This window comes from Rhamphochromis longiceps, linkage group LG1 (assembly GCF_057381845.1).
Source record: "Rhamphochromis longiceps isolate RC_006_pf linkage group LG1, R_longiceps_female_GT1.1, whole genome shotgun sequence".
Lineage (NCBI taxonomy): Eukaryota > Metazoa > Chordata > Actinopteri > Cichliformes > Cichlidae > Rhamphochromis > Rhamphochromis longiceps.
In genome coordinates, this window is record NC_140557.1 from 23,312,780 (window position 1) to 23,327,614 (window position 14,835).

Genomic DNA, 14,835 nt, shown 5'->3' on the forward strand with positions numbered 1-14,835 from the left:
GTGAACGCACCCCAAGCGAGTGTATTCTTGTACTAAAGAAAAGCACTTGTAGTCTTCTAGTGACTGTACCGTTTAACCTGTGGCTGTAACACTGTCACAGCTCATTCGCACTTTCATTTTCATCCGTCAGCACAAAATTATGCAGTTTTTCTTAACCGCGCTCACAAATCTAATGTGGTTAGTGCAGATCAGATTTTCAGTGTCTGCAGTCTCTGAGGGTAAAAGAGGTTGCCGGGAGAATAATAAATAAAGGATGTAAACAGCCTGACTTGGCTTGGTACTATAAAAGAGGAGCTTAGCGAGCTCTCTTGGTATCACGTTTCAGCTGCTGATGGACTGAGCATTACCAGTTTCTGCCCCAGGCCTTGGAATCTGGTGGGACGGGCTAGGGGAGGGCAGCAGAGGGGGGCAAAGCACAGGGGTCAAAACACAGAACCTCTGGCTTCATCATTTCAAATTCCAGAAGAGAACCACTTCCCCTGAGGAAAAGGCAGGGAATTCACTGACACACTCCACGAAGATCACATATGGAGCATAATGTAAAGAAGCAGCTCTCCCTATGTTCTGTGTCCCTTCCTTACTCCCCCCCCCCCCCTCCCCCTTACACTCAACAAGCACGGTAAGTGAAATGACCATGAGACCAGAAGAGACATCAGTGGTACCACTTGTGAAAAACAAGGGGGTGGTATTGGAGGAATAATTAACCCTTAGCTGTCAGATCCTGCTGCCTGAGCTGCTGCTCTTTAAAATGATGCTGGCCACAGAGCTCCATCTCGTTTGATCCAAATAATATCCCGCTTTCAAACAGAATCAGTCGGCAGATTTAAAAGAAAAAGAAAAAGGCAGCAGCCACACACCCAGGATGTTTTCCACTCAGCTCTACATTATTTGTGTAAACTGAAAGTATATTGGAGGCTTTTTATTCTCCTCTTTCAAAGCTGGCAAAAAAGACATTAATCAATGTTATCAAGCCTCGGAGCAGACAGGATAATAACATTTTAGTGTTCAGTGTGTATACGGGCTCATTGATCTGGAGTGGATTAAACAACTTTAATGATTTTGTGTTCAAGCAATCAGAGTTTCTTCCATTAGCTAAAACAATCTGAGGTTGCTGGGCTCTGGCTTTCCCTATAAATATAGTGTGCTGCTAGAGTGATTGTTTAATGCCATTCTGAGCACTGGCTCGGTAGAAGGTTACAAACAACAGTATGAGAAAGGTCAGGGAAAATAATTTTCACCACAGCAGCAGATTATAAGACAGATAGATCCAATAATGCACAGGCAGAAGGAGGACAACAGAAGGAGGGGAGAGCCGGATTTTGCGCTCTGTGTGCTTTAGGTTAAGGTCATCTGTGAATGCCGAGCATCCAGGGGTGTGCAGAGGGAGAGGAAATCACAGCTGTACAAATTAGTGGCAAAACCAGTGGCCTAGCCACAGAAACACGTTTGCGGGCATCAGGGTCTTCAGGCTTGGCTCTTCGTGCCTTGACGAGGAGACAGACACACATTCACACAATTTTATGCTCTTTTCATGCCCAGAAAACAGGCACTAGCGCAGGGGATTAGCGGGTAAGACTAGAGACGACCGTCAGCTAAGTGCAACTCATGCTTTGGCTTGCTTACTATTGACAGATAAGTGTGGCGGGCTGGCACTAAGATTTATTGCTGCAATAGTAGAGTGAAGATGACACCCAGTGACTCACAGACAGATCAGAGCTAGCAGACACAAGCGCCACTGACAGAGCTAAGTAAGCTCAGGACACACCACAAGCAAAGTGAGGATACAAAGTTACTGATATCATATCACATGATAGCACAATAATAATGGGTGTAGTCCAAGTCCAGACATTATACTTAACTAAACTTAATCAACTAGATTAGAATTACTTACAAAAGGCCTTGTTGAAAAACTACGATCTGTGATATAGTCTTAGAGATTCAAGTTAAATATGACATTAAAGGAAAAGTAAGGTTGACTAAAGCAGTTTTATCAGTAGTTACCTGCGTTCTCTTCTCACTCTGTCATTATGTGCGTGTTAAGTGTGACTCTAAATACTGCATTAACTCAAAGATGGGGTTTATTTTCAATGCATGGCTTGATTGAAATGCTTCCCACACTTCACAAGTACACACACACACACACACACACACACACACACACACACACACACACACACACACACACATATATATATATGAACTGTAGATGGAAAAACTGCGGCGGCACTATCTTGTGAGTGTCAAGAATTAAATAAAAATAGACTTTTAAAAAAACACCAAAAACTTGAAACTTTAAGTATGATTGAGTGCGTAAGTGCAGATGAAACAAACGAGAGTTGTGAGCATGAATAAAACCATTAAAATGAACAACTTCAATTCCTTTGCTGGTTATAAAGCCTCTAATGTCTGGCTAAAAACAAACAAACAAACAAACAAACCAATATTTATTTCTTTTCCTGGGGGAAGACTATATGTGCAGGACTGATGCTAAATTTCCCTCCTATAGGCTTCAGCTTGATATATTATTAATCAATACTCTGGTTTTCTAGCTACCTTTATGCTCCATCGCATTAAAGAGCGTGCTGCTTCAACTGATATTTACCCATTATAATAGAAGCTTGGAGCTGTTTAGTTATGGTAATAATGCTAAGAAGTAGCCCATGAGGTGAAAAGAAAGTAGTTGCACAGTTCAGCTCTCTCCATTACTCATCTGTTGCCGGTGAACTGCGCAATCTTCCCTCAGATTAACCAAATCATTTTGAATTAAAATGCAAATCAGTTTGGATTTTTGATGCTCTCGTTTTTCTCTGAAGCTCGAAACTCACAAGCCACCTCAGAGCCGTCCATTCAAAGCAAATAATTAACCCTCTGATAAACTGAACTTTTTTTTAATCGTGAGATCTTCAGAGTGATGCTCTGAACTCTTCCTGGCTCTCAGACTTCTTCAGTCCCCATGAGATCTAAGGCCAGCTTTGGTCTGAATTCTTTTCTCTGTGTTATCAAAACTGCCTAAAATATCATAAAAAGTGCCTTTATCTAAACTGAATCTAATCTCTGCGGCGGCCAGGCACTTGAAAGCGCTTCATTTCCTTAATGTGATGGGAAGATTGGAGCTTCATCCATCACAGAGCTCTGTTTCTGACGTTTTTGTTCCCAGCCCTCTCGCTGAACATGTTATGAACCACTGTGTACAGGCCTTTATGATTCCAGTGGGGCCTTTGTGGGTCCCTGTGTGGTATGCTTTGCAAATACTCAATACTCTCTCTTGCCTTTGAATTAAGGGGGCCCCACATAGAGCGAGAGAGAAACTGTCTGTCATATTGAACAAAGGGATGTGAAAGAAAATTTGAAAAGAAAGAGAGAGACAGTCTTGACATTTAATCTGTACAAATATTCTCCCCAGCAGGCAATAACTACAGTCGTTTAATCTATTCTGAGAGCAATAACCACTGTCACCTCACCCAGTCGCAGGGTGGTGTGCTCTGAGGACTGGACAGTCAAGACCTCCATCTGCTTTGAAAAAGTCCCCTGATATTAAATGAAACTATTTATGAGAGGCGCATAGTCACTTTTTACAAGTTAGCTGTGAGTTAAGCCCTTCTAACCTGCACACTGTTGGCTCCTGTTGGCAAGACTTTCTCTGTGTAGGCAATCATAGTTCACCCTTAACTTTAATCTAATGTGGATCAAAATACGTGCAAATGAGATATCGACCCTCATTATTGGGGGACTACAGCAAACTTGGGTGGGATGCCTCGTATCGTGGAGCTACCTGGACATCTGAGTGCTCCGAAGCATCTGTGCGTAAAAACACTTACAGTACAAGCGCTGCAGAAAGCACAGAGTACAACTTTAAGCACACTCCAGGTGTTGGTGCACATGTCGGCAAAGTGCACACAGGCATTCCGCGGTGCACGAGACACAAGGGCGCTCACTCCGGCTCTTACTGCCCAGAATACAAACAGACACCGGAGAGGGGCCAAGTTCAGGGTTACTGGTCACTAACAGGCTCGCTGCTTGCTGTAAGCACCGAGCTGAGAGAGGCTGTCCTCCTCTGTCACGCTGTTATACTCTGCTGCATACTACGCTATAAGATAATGCCACTTACCGATTAAAGCGTTCAGGAGTATTCCCAAAAAGCACAGAAGGCGGCGGCGCCTTGTGGGTGCCATTTAAACACGGAAGATATTCCAGCACTCGCAGAGAACAACGTGAGATGAACAAACACGGGTCAAAGAAAAAAAAAGAGCGAAAGGAGCGCAGACGTCCAGCTTCAGATACTACATGTTCCGACCTACAGTGCTACATTGAGGTGGTGGGTCGCAGGGGTCGAACGAGATTTCGCCATTTTTAACCATCTATCAGCAGTCTGTCAGCATCCCGCTCTCTCTCTCTAGCCTCCTCACTCACTCTGCTGTATCCTAAAAACTGCCTCAACCCCCCCTCCCTCCCTCTCTCTCTCTCTCTCTCTCTCTCTCACACACACACACACACACACACACACACACACACACACACACACACACACACACACACACACTGAATCTGGTCTCAAACAAAAGAGCCGACTGCTGACTGTTTTGCTCTCAGTGCACGAGAAACCTGCACAAGCGGCATGATTTCTGCATGTCAGGAAAACAAAGCCAACCTTGTATCAGTACAGATGACTGCTCCTAATTACAGCAATCAGTCATTATCCCAATAATAAAAAAGAATAATTAATTGAGATTATATCGATTTTCATACGGGAAATATGACGTAACAAGCCTCAGATATCAGTAAATTAATAAATAAATTAACAGACTGTGACAATGAATGATTTTTATTGTATGAAATAAAAAATAGCAACCATCTGGTTCCAAACTGAACACATGACATCTGTGTCTTTAATTGTTCGTCAGTTTGCGCTGGTTTGGGTTTGTTTTCAGCTTCAGTTCTACGAGGACAATGAAACCAAAATGGTGTAACTGTGTCAGGTTGGCTGTATGTGTTTTATTTAAAGCTGATGGTTCAGCACAAGTAAACCTGATATGATAAATAAGGGAGGGCTTCCGAGCACAAGGTTACGACAAAGCTCAGCTGTTTAGCTGTAGACGAGCTCCTCCTAGTGGCGGTATTTATGAATCTGTGTACACCTTATCTGTGTCAGCCATGCGCTCCGTTATTTACTGGACTAACACGTGTCACATGTTTAAAAAACCACACTCAGTGATGACTTCATTAGGTGCAGCCTGCTAGTACCGGGATGGTCTTCAGATCGATTCTGCAAGTTGCAGGAAATTCTGGTCCATGTTGACATGACAGCATCACACAGTTGCTGCACATTTGTTGGGCTGTACATCCATGATGTGAATCCTACCACATCCCAAAGGTGCTGTACTGGACTGAGATATTTCAAGCCTTTATTTGTTATAATTTTGTTGGCCATGGCTTACAACTTGTGAAAACCCCCAATTCAAAAGCTCAGAAAATCAGAATATTACACGAAAACAATAAAACAAAGATTTTAAATAGAGAAATGTCGGACCTCTGAAAAGTAATCATGCATATGTACTCGGTACTTGGTTTGGGTCACATGAATTACTGCCTCAGTGCGGCATAGTATATATGCCCTATGCCACTGAGGTGTTATGTAAGCCAGGATGCTTCAATAGTGGCCTTCAGCTCTTCTCCATTGTTCAGTCTCATGTCTCTCATCTTTCTCTTGGCAATGCCCCATAGATTCTCTTTGGAGTTCAGGTCAGGTGAGTTTTCTGACCAATGAAGCACAACAATCCCATGATCATTGAGCCAGGTTTTGGTACTTTTGGCAGCGTGGGCAGGTGCCAAGTCCTGCTGGAAACTGATGTCAGCATCTCCATAAAGCTCGTCTGCAGAAGGAAGCTGGTAGACGGCTGCGTTGCCACAGGATGTCCAGAACTCAAAGGACAAATATCAGCCAGAGAAAATTCATTGAATTTATTTAAAATAGCTGTTTTAGGTCCTCCTCCTTTAACCCTTTCATGCATGGATTATGACAACTTCAATCAGGATTTTTCTCTTAAGTACTTTAATTCATCTTTTCATGCCTAAAGATGAAATCCCTATTGAGGTTGGCATACTTCATGCATGACAGGGTTAAATAGCAATAATTACAATGAAACACGACATACATCTCTAGTAACATTAAACGACCAGTGGGTGGCAGGGTATGGCGTGACACATCAGTGTCCGGTGTAGTGGTTTATGTGCAAGTATACCATCAACACTGACACAAATACAAGAAAACAGCCTTTGAATAGCTGTCCACTGTAGTGACCACTATGCGTGAAAGGGTTAAGGAGCAAAGTTAGCTTTAAGCCAACCCTGCTGTTATTGGCTGCCCCTCGCAAACAGAAGGTTTGAACACTAGGTATCTGTGTGTCTAAAACTATGTATGGCTGTGGTTCATTGGGCAGAGCTAGTTCAGTCCCCAGTTCTTACAGTCTGCATGTAGAAAGTATCCTTGGGTAAGATGCTGCTTCCCAAGTAATATCTCTGTCTAAATAAATAAATAAATCTGGGTAAATTCCCAGATGATTAAACATGGAACTATTTTCCTGGTAATACCTGAAATGAGTAAAGAAAATCAACTTATTTATACCTATTTATGCAAGATAATTCATAACTTTATTGAGGGGGTTATATTGGTTGGGTCTGATTATTGGGGGGGTCATAACCTCCCTAACCACCCTGGAAATTACGCCCCTGTTCCCAAGTGTCCTCAGATGCTTCTATCAGTGTGTGTGTGTGTGTGTGTGTGTGTGTGTGTGTGTGTGTGTGTGTGTGTGTGTGTGTGTGTGTGTGTGTGTGTGTGTGTGTGTGTTTTACCCAGAGTTTGGTGGCTATAGCATTGGCTTGTGGAGGGAGGAGGAGGCCTTTTCTGTCAAGCAGACAGAGACCTTGTGTGTGCTGCGAAATAGCAACAAGGGTTGAGAGCAGTTTATCAGATGTAAGCATCAGCAAGGTCTCAGCAAAAAAAAAACAATTAGGCAAAGCAAAAAGCTTGTACTAATGTGTGTGAATGAGTGAAAGATGTGTAGAGTAGAAAGTGCTTGAGTGCTCAGTTAATGTAAAGAAGTGGTCTACGAGTACTAAAACATCCTCGTCAGCTACTGAAAATCATCTTTAGCATCTTTAGTTTTTGCATTTGTTGTGGTCAGGAACTGGTGGGAGAAAATGAATGAGAATATTCCTCTGGTCTTTAAGATAGAGTCATTTTTTTCTGCTCATTTCCAGTTAAATATTTTATTTGTGGATTCCACTATATCGCTTCGCATAACTCACAGTTTTCTCTCTCTCTCTCCACATATATAGATATAGATATAAAATATCCCCCGCTCACCCCTGCAGGCAGTCTATCCTTCAAGCTCAGGTCTTCTACCAGAGGCCTGGGAGCTTGAGGGTCCTGCGCAGTATCTTAGCTGTTCCCAGGACTGCGCTCTTCTGGACAGAGATCTGTTATTCCCGGGATCTGCTGGAGCCACTCGCCTAGCTTGGGAGTCACCGCACCTAGTGCTCTGATTACCACGGGGACCACCGTTACCTTCACCCTCCACATCCTCTCGCGCTCTTCTCTGAGCCCTTGGTATTTCTCCAGCTTCTCGTGTTCCTTCTTCCTGATATTGCTGTCATTCGGAACCGCTACATCGATCACTACGGCCGTCTTCTTCTGTTTGTCTACCACCACTATGTCCGGTTGGTTAGCCACCACCATTTTGTCCGTCTGTATCTGGAAGTCCCACAGGATCTTAGCTCGGTCATTCTCCACCACCCTTGGGGGCATCTCCCATTTTGACCTCGGGACTTCCAGGTTATACTCGGCACAGATGTTCCTGTACACTATGCCGGCCACTTGGTTATGGCGTTCCATGTATGCCCTGCCTGCTAGCATCTTGCACCCTGCTGTTATGTGCTGGATTGTCTCAGGGGCATCTTTACACAGCCTGCACCTGGGGTCTTGCCTGGTGTGATAGACCCCAGCCTCTATGGATCTTGTGCTCAGAGCTTGTTCTTGTGCTGCCATGATTAGTGCCTCTGTGCTGTCTTTCAGTCCAGCTTTGTCCAGCCACTGGTAGGATTTCTGGATATCAGCCACCTCCTCTATCTGCCGGTGGTACATACCGTGCAGGGGCCTGTCCTTCCATGATGGTTCCTCGTCTCCCTCCTCTTTTTTGGGTTTCTGCTGCCTGAGGTATTCACTGAGCACTCGGTCAGTTGGGGCCATCTTCCCAATGTATTCTTGGATGTTCGTTGTCTCATCCTGGACCATGGTGCTGACACTCACCAGTCCCCGGCCCTCTTCCTTCCGCTTAGCGTACAGCCTCAGGGTGCTGGACTTGGGGTGAAACCTTCCATGCATGGTAAGGAGCTTTCTTGTCTTTATGTCAGTGGCTTCTATCTCCTCCTTTGGCCAGCCTATTACCCCAGCAGGGTACCTGATCACGGACAGGGCATACGTGTTGATGGCCTGGATCAACACCTATACATACATACATATATATATATATATATATATATATATATATATATATATATATATATATATATATATATATATATATATATATATATATATATCGATCTTCAGTACTACAAAATGACCACAAGATGGTGCTATTTCTCAAAAACAGCCTCGCCACATGACAAATTTTTCCTACACGATCTCTCTCTCTCTTTTGCACACACACATACACCCAGTTTTGCCGACGTAAAAAAACAGAAAAAAAAAATCAGAGCCACTCCCCTTTATGCCTGGTCTCCTCGGTTAGCACTCAGGAGCCGTGTTGGGACCGTTTCAGTGAAAATCGATTATAGTGTAAATATGATCCATCTACCCTCCCTTGACCTGGATCTCTTCGCTGATTTCAGTGTGTGATCACCCAGTGCTGGTCTTCACAGACACCGAGAGGAGACAGCGGCATCCTCACCGCCTTACCCACTTTCCCGAGAAGGTGAAGCCGTTATAATAACAGCGCTAGCCGCTATGAGACGAATAAGTGGTAAGGCGAAGGATGAGACTCTGATCGAGCTGCAGAGCGCCAGGGCTGCAGGTAACCGCATAAATGCACGGTTTTATTTCTAAATGTGGCAGCTGCTGTGGCAGAGCGACGCTCTACAAGTTACAGTAATCCGAGGTTCATTGTAAACTCGCAATTCAGCAGTGAAGGGTGAATATTTATATGTCCTCTAGTTGTTTAGTCTTACGTGGCAAAACCATTTCTACATGTGGCTGTAATTTGGTTACTCGGCTTGTGCTTGTATACAGCCCAGTTAGTGATGCTGGGTTGCACCAGAGATCCCATGACCAAAACACACATGCTGTTTGTTCTTCTTGTCTACTGCTTTGATACAGCCAAGTCCCTTACAACTTCAGGGTGACACTGAGGTCACACACATAGTCTGTTTCCCAAACTGAGCCAGACTGCATATTTATTTTTAGCGCACAATATCTCAGTGTACACTGTAGTAAACTATCCTAGAAGCATCTCAGGCATTTTTTAACGAATTAAATTAGAGAAGAAGACAAATTGATCCATGCTGTAAAGCATGTGAGTAAACATACTTTTTGCTATCTGTCAAGCCTAACATGTGTCACCTTATCTAATGGGACTAGCCCCCTGTGAGATAGTCAGGCTTTACTGACTCTTCGCCTATAGTCACATGAAGTCACCTCTCTGGAGGTTCACAGTCTGAACAATGTGCCACCACAGGAATGCTTTCAGACGTGAATTTGGTTGAATTATGTCGGCTTACCGTGATTTGTTGCTTCTACGTGGACATTAGAAAGTCAGTTAAGTTGATGGAGCACTGTGAAACCTAATGGTTTGGTTCTGCGGTCGTTTTAGTCCTGAGAGGATTGTATGACATTGCTGCACAGGACTTGTGTCCTGAATGAATCTTACTAATGAATGAATGAATTAAATGACTTGCTTTCACTCCAGTATCTAAAGTAGCAGATCTATGAGTTAATGACACTTTTAATGTTTTGAGCACTATGTGTCAGTCCATCCCAGTCTGAATAACCCATGTCTTTGCCTCACAAACACTAAATCTTCATTTTTATGCTGTCCTCTCGCTGACATTTGAAACTCTGCACGTGTGCAGTGGGAAACTTTTCAGCATTTCTAAAACTGAGCCACAGACGTCTGGAGGCATCCAGCAAGATTTTGCATAAGTCAGGAGACGCTCTGGTTTCCAAAAGAAACACAAATCCATAACAGGAAAAATACAAGTATACTCAAGTTGCAGTAAGAGCATGGCATGTGCTGATATCTGCTGACCTGCTGGAGGACAAGATGAATTAGGTTCACTGGAAACCTCTGTTGCTTTTGTGACAAGAGCAGCCGGGCCTTTTAATTTGTGAGCCTGCTTACCTCTGCCTAACAGACCACTGCATCACAACAAGACCATTATGAGAAGAGAAAAACAAAACGTTTATAGAACACATTTTCCAGCATTTTCATTCAATCAAACCATGTCTGAGTTAAGATTACGATGCCTCAATTACACCTTTCCCTGTTTGTATTTGCATATCCTCCGCTGTGTGTATTAGAGGGTTGTTTATAAGGACACGTGGCTGTTTATTTAGAGTGAGCAGTAGATTAAAAGACTGCTGTTCTACAGAGGCTTTGTTCGGGCTCTTATCAGGCCAGACTTTCAGCCACAAGTGAAAGGGGAAACAAAGGAGAGGAAGGATTCAGTCCTCACTTCAGTGTGTGTGTCTGTATGTGTTACCTTGTTCACAGCTGCCCAAACACTGATTTATAATCGTACATGACATTCTGCTGCTGGATAAACACCAGATGTCCATGGACAGCGTATACCGTTTGGTGGATGGTTTTCTAAAATCAACCTGCTGCTTGTTGTCACCCTCTGTCAGTAAATCTTTTTCTTGGCCAGTTCACAGTCAGGGAAAAAATCTTAATGACTCCACTTTTAAGTGCCCTCAATAGTTATTAATTACTCATTTATATCGGGATTTGCCTCCTTTTAAGGTGATCTCAATCCGCAGTCCAGCTGATGAAGTCATCTGCCAGTCAGAGGTGAAGCAGAGCCAAAGAGTTGCTATGGAAACAGGCCTTGTAATTAAATTACTCCCTTTGAGGAGGCAAACAGAACAGAATAACACATGGCAGGCAAGCAAGACGTCCTCTCACCACAACCACAGTAAGACTAGATGAGGTCTTATTGTGCTGCCAGAACTATTTTCAGAGTACAGACCTTTTGTTTTGGGCATGAAATACATTTTTTGCTCTATAAATTTTTAATCATAGGTGGCATATGCCTCTTTTTTTCCTCTGGGCTTTCACCTTTTGGTACGTTTTTGTAGAGACAAGTGACAAATAAAAAACCCATCATGTGTCTTAGTAAGGTGTCGGGCCATCGCACGATGCCAGAATAGTTTTAGCGGATTTTCAAAAGTTGTTTTCACACTTTCAGACTTCCCTGAACGTCTCTAGCCACTGCCTGACAGAGGTGCACGTGAGAAGGCTGATATCAGCTGGATCAGGCATTAGACACTCTTTAAATGTCAGTTCCCAAGTGCAAAGGATGCTTGATGTTACGCTGTGCTGATGTGTGAACAGCGCTGTTTAGAATTCGTTGCATTTACAGCTAGTGAATGGGCGTCGTCTGTGCCGCCTCCGGCATGCAGGGAGCTCCCTCGCCTAAACCACACAGAGCATGTGCAGTAGCGCGAAAACAGCTGAAGGGAAGTGTTTCCTGTTGTGTTTTGTTTGAGAAAGAACAACAACATCTATCCTGACTCAATTTTTGCAAAATTTGCCCAAAGCTCACATGTGAAAACACCTCTGAAAAGTCGCTGGGACTCTGATGAAAACTTGGAATATCGTTTTTCCAGAAGATACGCCCCTGATTTGGTGCTTTGATGACTGTAGAGGAATGCACTATCTGTCACCACCATCACCGACTGGGTGGAGATCTTGTGAGGGAAAGTTCAGTAGCAAATGATTCGTGTCATTTTCATACTGATCAAAAGATTCAGTGACCCATCGTGCCAGTCCCACCAGGATAGACGTGTTTTATCAGGGCAAAAGGTAACACCTCCATATTGATTCTTTTCTTAGGTGATAAGGGCACTCAAAGCAGCAAACCATTCCCCCTCACCAACATCCTTACTGTAGGAGTGTAGGAGTTTTTCCTTTAATATGTCACCAGTCTATATGGGTGCTCTTTACAGGGCAGCTTTGGATGCAGGAACCTGACTCACTGTTGTGCCGTCTCTCATTGGTTAATGTTGTTAATCTACTTATTGGGCAAACAAAACGCCCAAGGCCTTCATATCATAGACGCAAGGAAGCTACTTTTGTGCCCTAATCTGTCTCGTCCAGTCATCCTTTCAAAAAATTTCGTCAAACATCTCTTCCTTAAAAGCCCGTCAGACACGTCAAGTGTTGAAGTCCAGGCGTGTTATGTTGTGTCTGTTTAACGCGATGAATTATGACTTCTGCTCTGCATATGACCTCTTCAGCTGGCACTGTTCAAGCTTTCTGGTAATTGTCAGGAAAGTATCAACAATTTCCTGATGATAAGAAAGGAAACTTGTGTTCTTGGCAACAACATGAGCATGATACAAATGTGAAAACACAACTGTCAACATTTCAAACAATGCTTTCTAAAAATAAGACACCATTAAAAAACAACCCACTTTATCAGTAGTGTTCCCTTGTATATGTTTAAAGCCTCACGTATTCAATGTTTTCAAACAACATTTATATTAATCTGGATGCATTTTGAATATAGTCAGCTGTATTGACAGGAAATGTTGAGTGGCAGACTTTGAGGATGCCTCGTCCTAGAAGACAGAGGCCCTGGGTTTGAGCTCAGGATGTTGTGGTTTGACTGAAACAGGGTGTGCACCGTGCTTGCAAGATTAAAAGTTCTTATTTGCGTTTTTGCATCAAATTTTAAAATTTAATTCAGTTCTTTTTGTAAAAACCTGACATACTTGCCTGATGCTCTCATCAAGACTCACTTGTGGTTCGCGTGATCCTGCATATTGGATGACTTTGAGTGGGAACCCCTATTTAGACTACAGTATTGTTCATCGCATTAATATTTCATATACATCGATTTGCAATTGAGCCCTCATGCCCCATCTGGTATTATTAAACTCATGAATAGAGAGAAGTTGTAGAGCAGTCTGTGATATGTTTGTATTACTTCTCTTGAGAAAGGATTATGCTGTCATAATAAACCAGTGCTGTGTTTTCCATTTGTCAAAGTGGAAGGTCGAACGACACTCTGAAGAGCTCTTAATCGAGTAAAATATAGAACGCCTGTTTCAGTACAGCAAGCAGGACATTCTAGCTCTGTGCCAGGCACACTGAAGAGCTACACGAGAGTTGTTAGCGGGGCCTCTTCTGAACCATAGGCGCCCACGCATGTTGCTTGAGTCATAGTAAAAACGATTTGCTTGATACTGAATCAAAGGTACAAAAACACAGCGAGTGCTTTTCATCAGTGGTCTCGATGATCTGCAACATATAAAAGCTGTGGTCTGATTTCCAGCAGTGATAGGACTCTCTGTTGTACTTTTATGCTGTTCTTTTAATGCTTGTGTAAGTGAAAGTCTGATGGCTCAATATTTAACCTTTGTGTTGTCCTGATCTACAGTTTAATTCCACCTCCTAACCACTGTCTGTCTGTCCCTTAAAGATGTTCCTGCTGTGTTGACTGCATTCAGGATTAATCTCCACCCAGGTATGGGCAGATCAGAGGCTTTATGTGACGCCTGTCTGTCCGTCCTCGCGTCATTGTAATCTCTGCTATTTCTCTTCGCACCCTCCATCGCGTGCCGTCATCATGTTTAATGTCACTGCGTATGCTCCATTTATGTAAATTTGTTACGGCTTTCCTGTTTGTTTGCTGATCAGAATCAAATGCCTCTCTGTCTGCTATCTCAGCTTTCATATTGTAGCCATTTGCTTAAGTGTCTGCCGTCTGGTAGCTTAATGTGCTGTGTACTGTGTCAAATTTGTACTATTTGTACTGGTGCATGCACCCAGACGCTGAATTAAGATATGTGCCCATGGTATTTCAACTTGTGGCTAGGCTATTTGATGATTTATATCATAAGCAACATGTATAACTTTTTATAGCAAAGTTTTGCTAGTACTATAAAAGCAGAAAAACTCCTGCATGTATAATTTTACTCACAAATGCGGTATGTAGCACAGCCTGTGGACTCTGTGGGCCCAGGAGAGATATGTTGAAGCTCTAACAAGCTTCTGCCTGAATACTTTGCCTCAGTGCTTCCACTACAGCATCAAGAATGAGCAACCTTTGATAACATTACCCAAAAAGGTCCACTAATCACCGAGAAATTAGGGACTACCATATTCAAACATAAGTCTGACATAAGAAGAAGAAAAAAAAACTCATTTGGCTTCAGATAGTCTTTTGCTGAGTAAAGAAGGATAGCTACTACAGCTAGCTTTTTCTTTAGGTAGCCATCAGTCCTTCTGCAGTAGCTTATTCTTAGCCTGTGGTATGTTAGCCTGTAAAGTATGCCTTCATTATTACAGGGAGTAACACAATCATACTTTGAATGCATTCTTATAGTTCAAAGTAAAAATGAAATACAGTGTGTTCCTCTCAAATGTGGTGGCACAGAAATGCAAATAAAGCACAAGCACTGAAGTAAAATGTAAGCGCAGTCACAGGACTCCATGCAGGTTTGTGAAAATCTATGTTCACCCCACGAGTGATTAAATTGTTTAACCGTCCTTGAGAGCAATAAGTTGAAGTGACTTTATCAGACTCTGATATCATTTTGGAGAATGCTGTTCTTCG

At 43.0% G+C, this 14,835-nt stretch overlaps 2 protein-coding genes across 2 annotated transcripts in view; one reads left to right on the forward strand and one right to left on the reverse strand.

Annotated features, from left to right (window-relative positions):
- igdcc3 (immunoglobulin superfamily, DCC subclass, member 3) overlaps positions 1–4,404 on the reverse strand; it is a 69,154-nt gene extending 64,750 nt beyond the window's left edge. Inside the window, exon 1 of the mRNA XM_085402708.1 lies at positions 4,109–4,404. Within this exon, the coding sequence (XP_085258834.1) occupies positions 4,109–4,172 (64 nt within the window). The 5' untranslated portion in view covers positions 4,173–4,404. The remainder of the gene's footprint in view (positions 1–4,108) is intronic.
- A 4,356-nt stretch (positions 4,405–8,760) lies between these two features.
- Positions 8,761–14,835, forward strand: part of LOC146678733 (anoctamin-5-like) — a 33,183-nt gene continuing 27,108 nt past the window's right edge. The window contains exon 1 of the mRNA XM_085402709.1: positions 8,761–9,071. Coding sequence (XP_085258835.1) covers positions 9,005–9,071 — 67 coding nt within the window. The 5' untranslated portion in view covers positions 8,761–9,004. The remainder of the gene's footprint in view (positions 9,072–14,835) is intronic.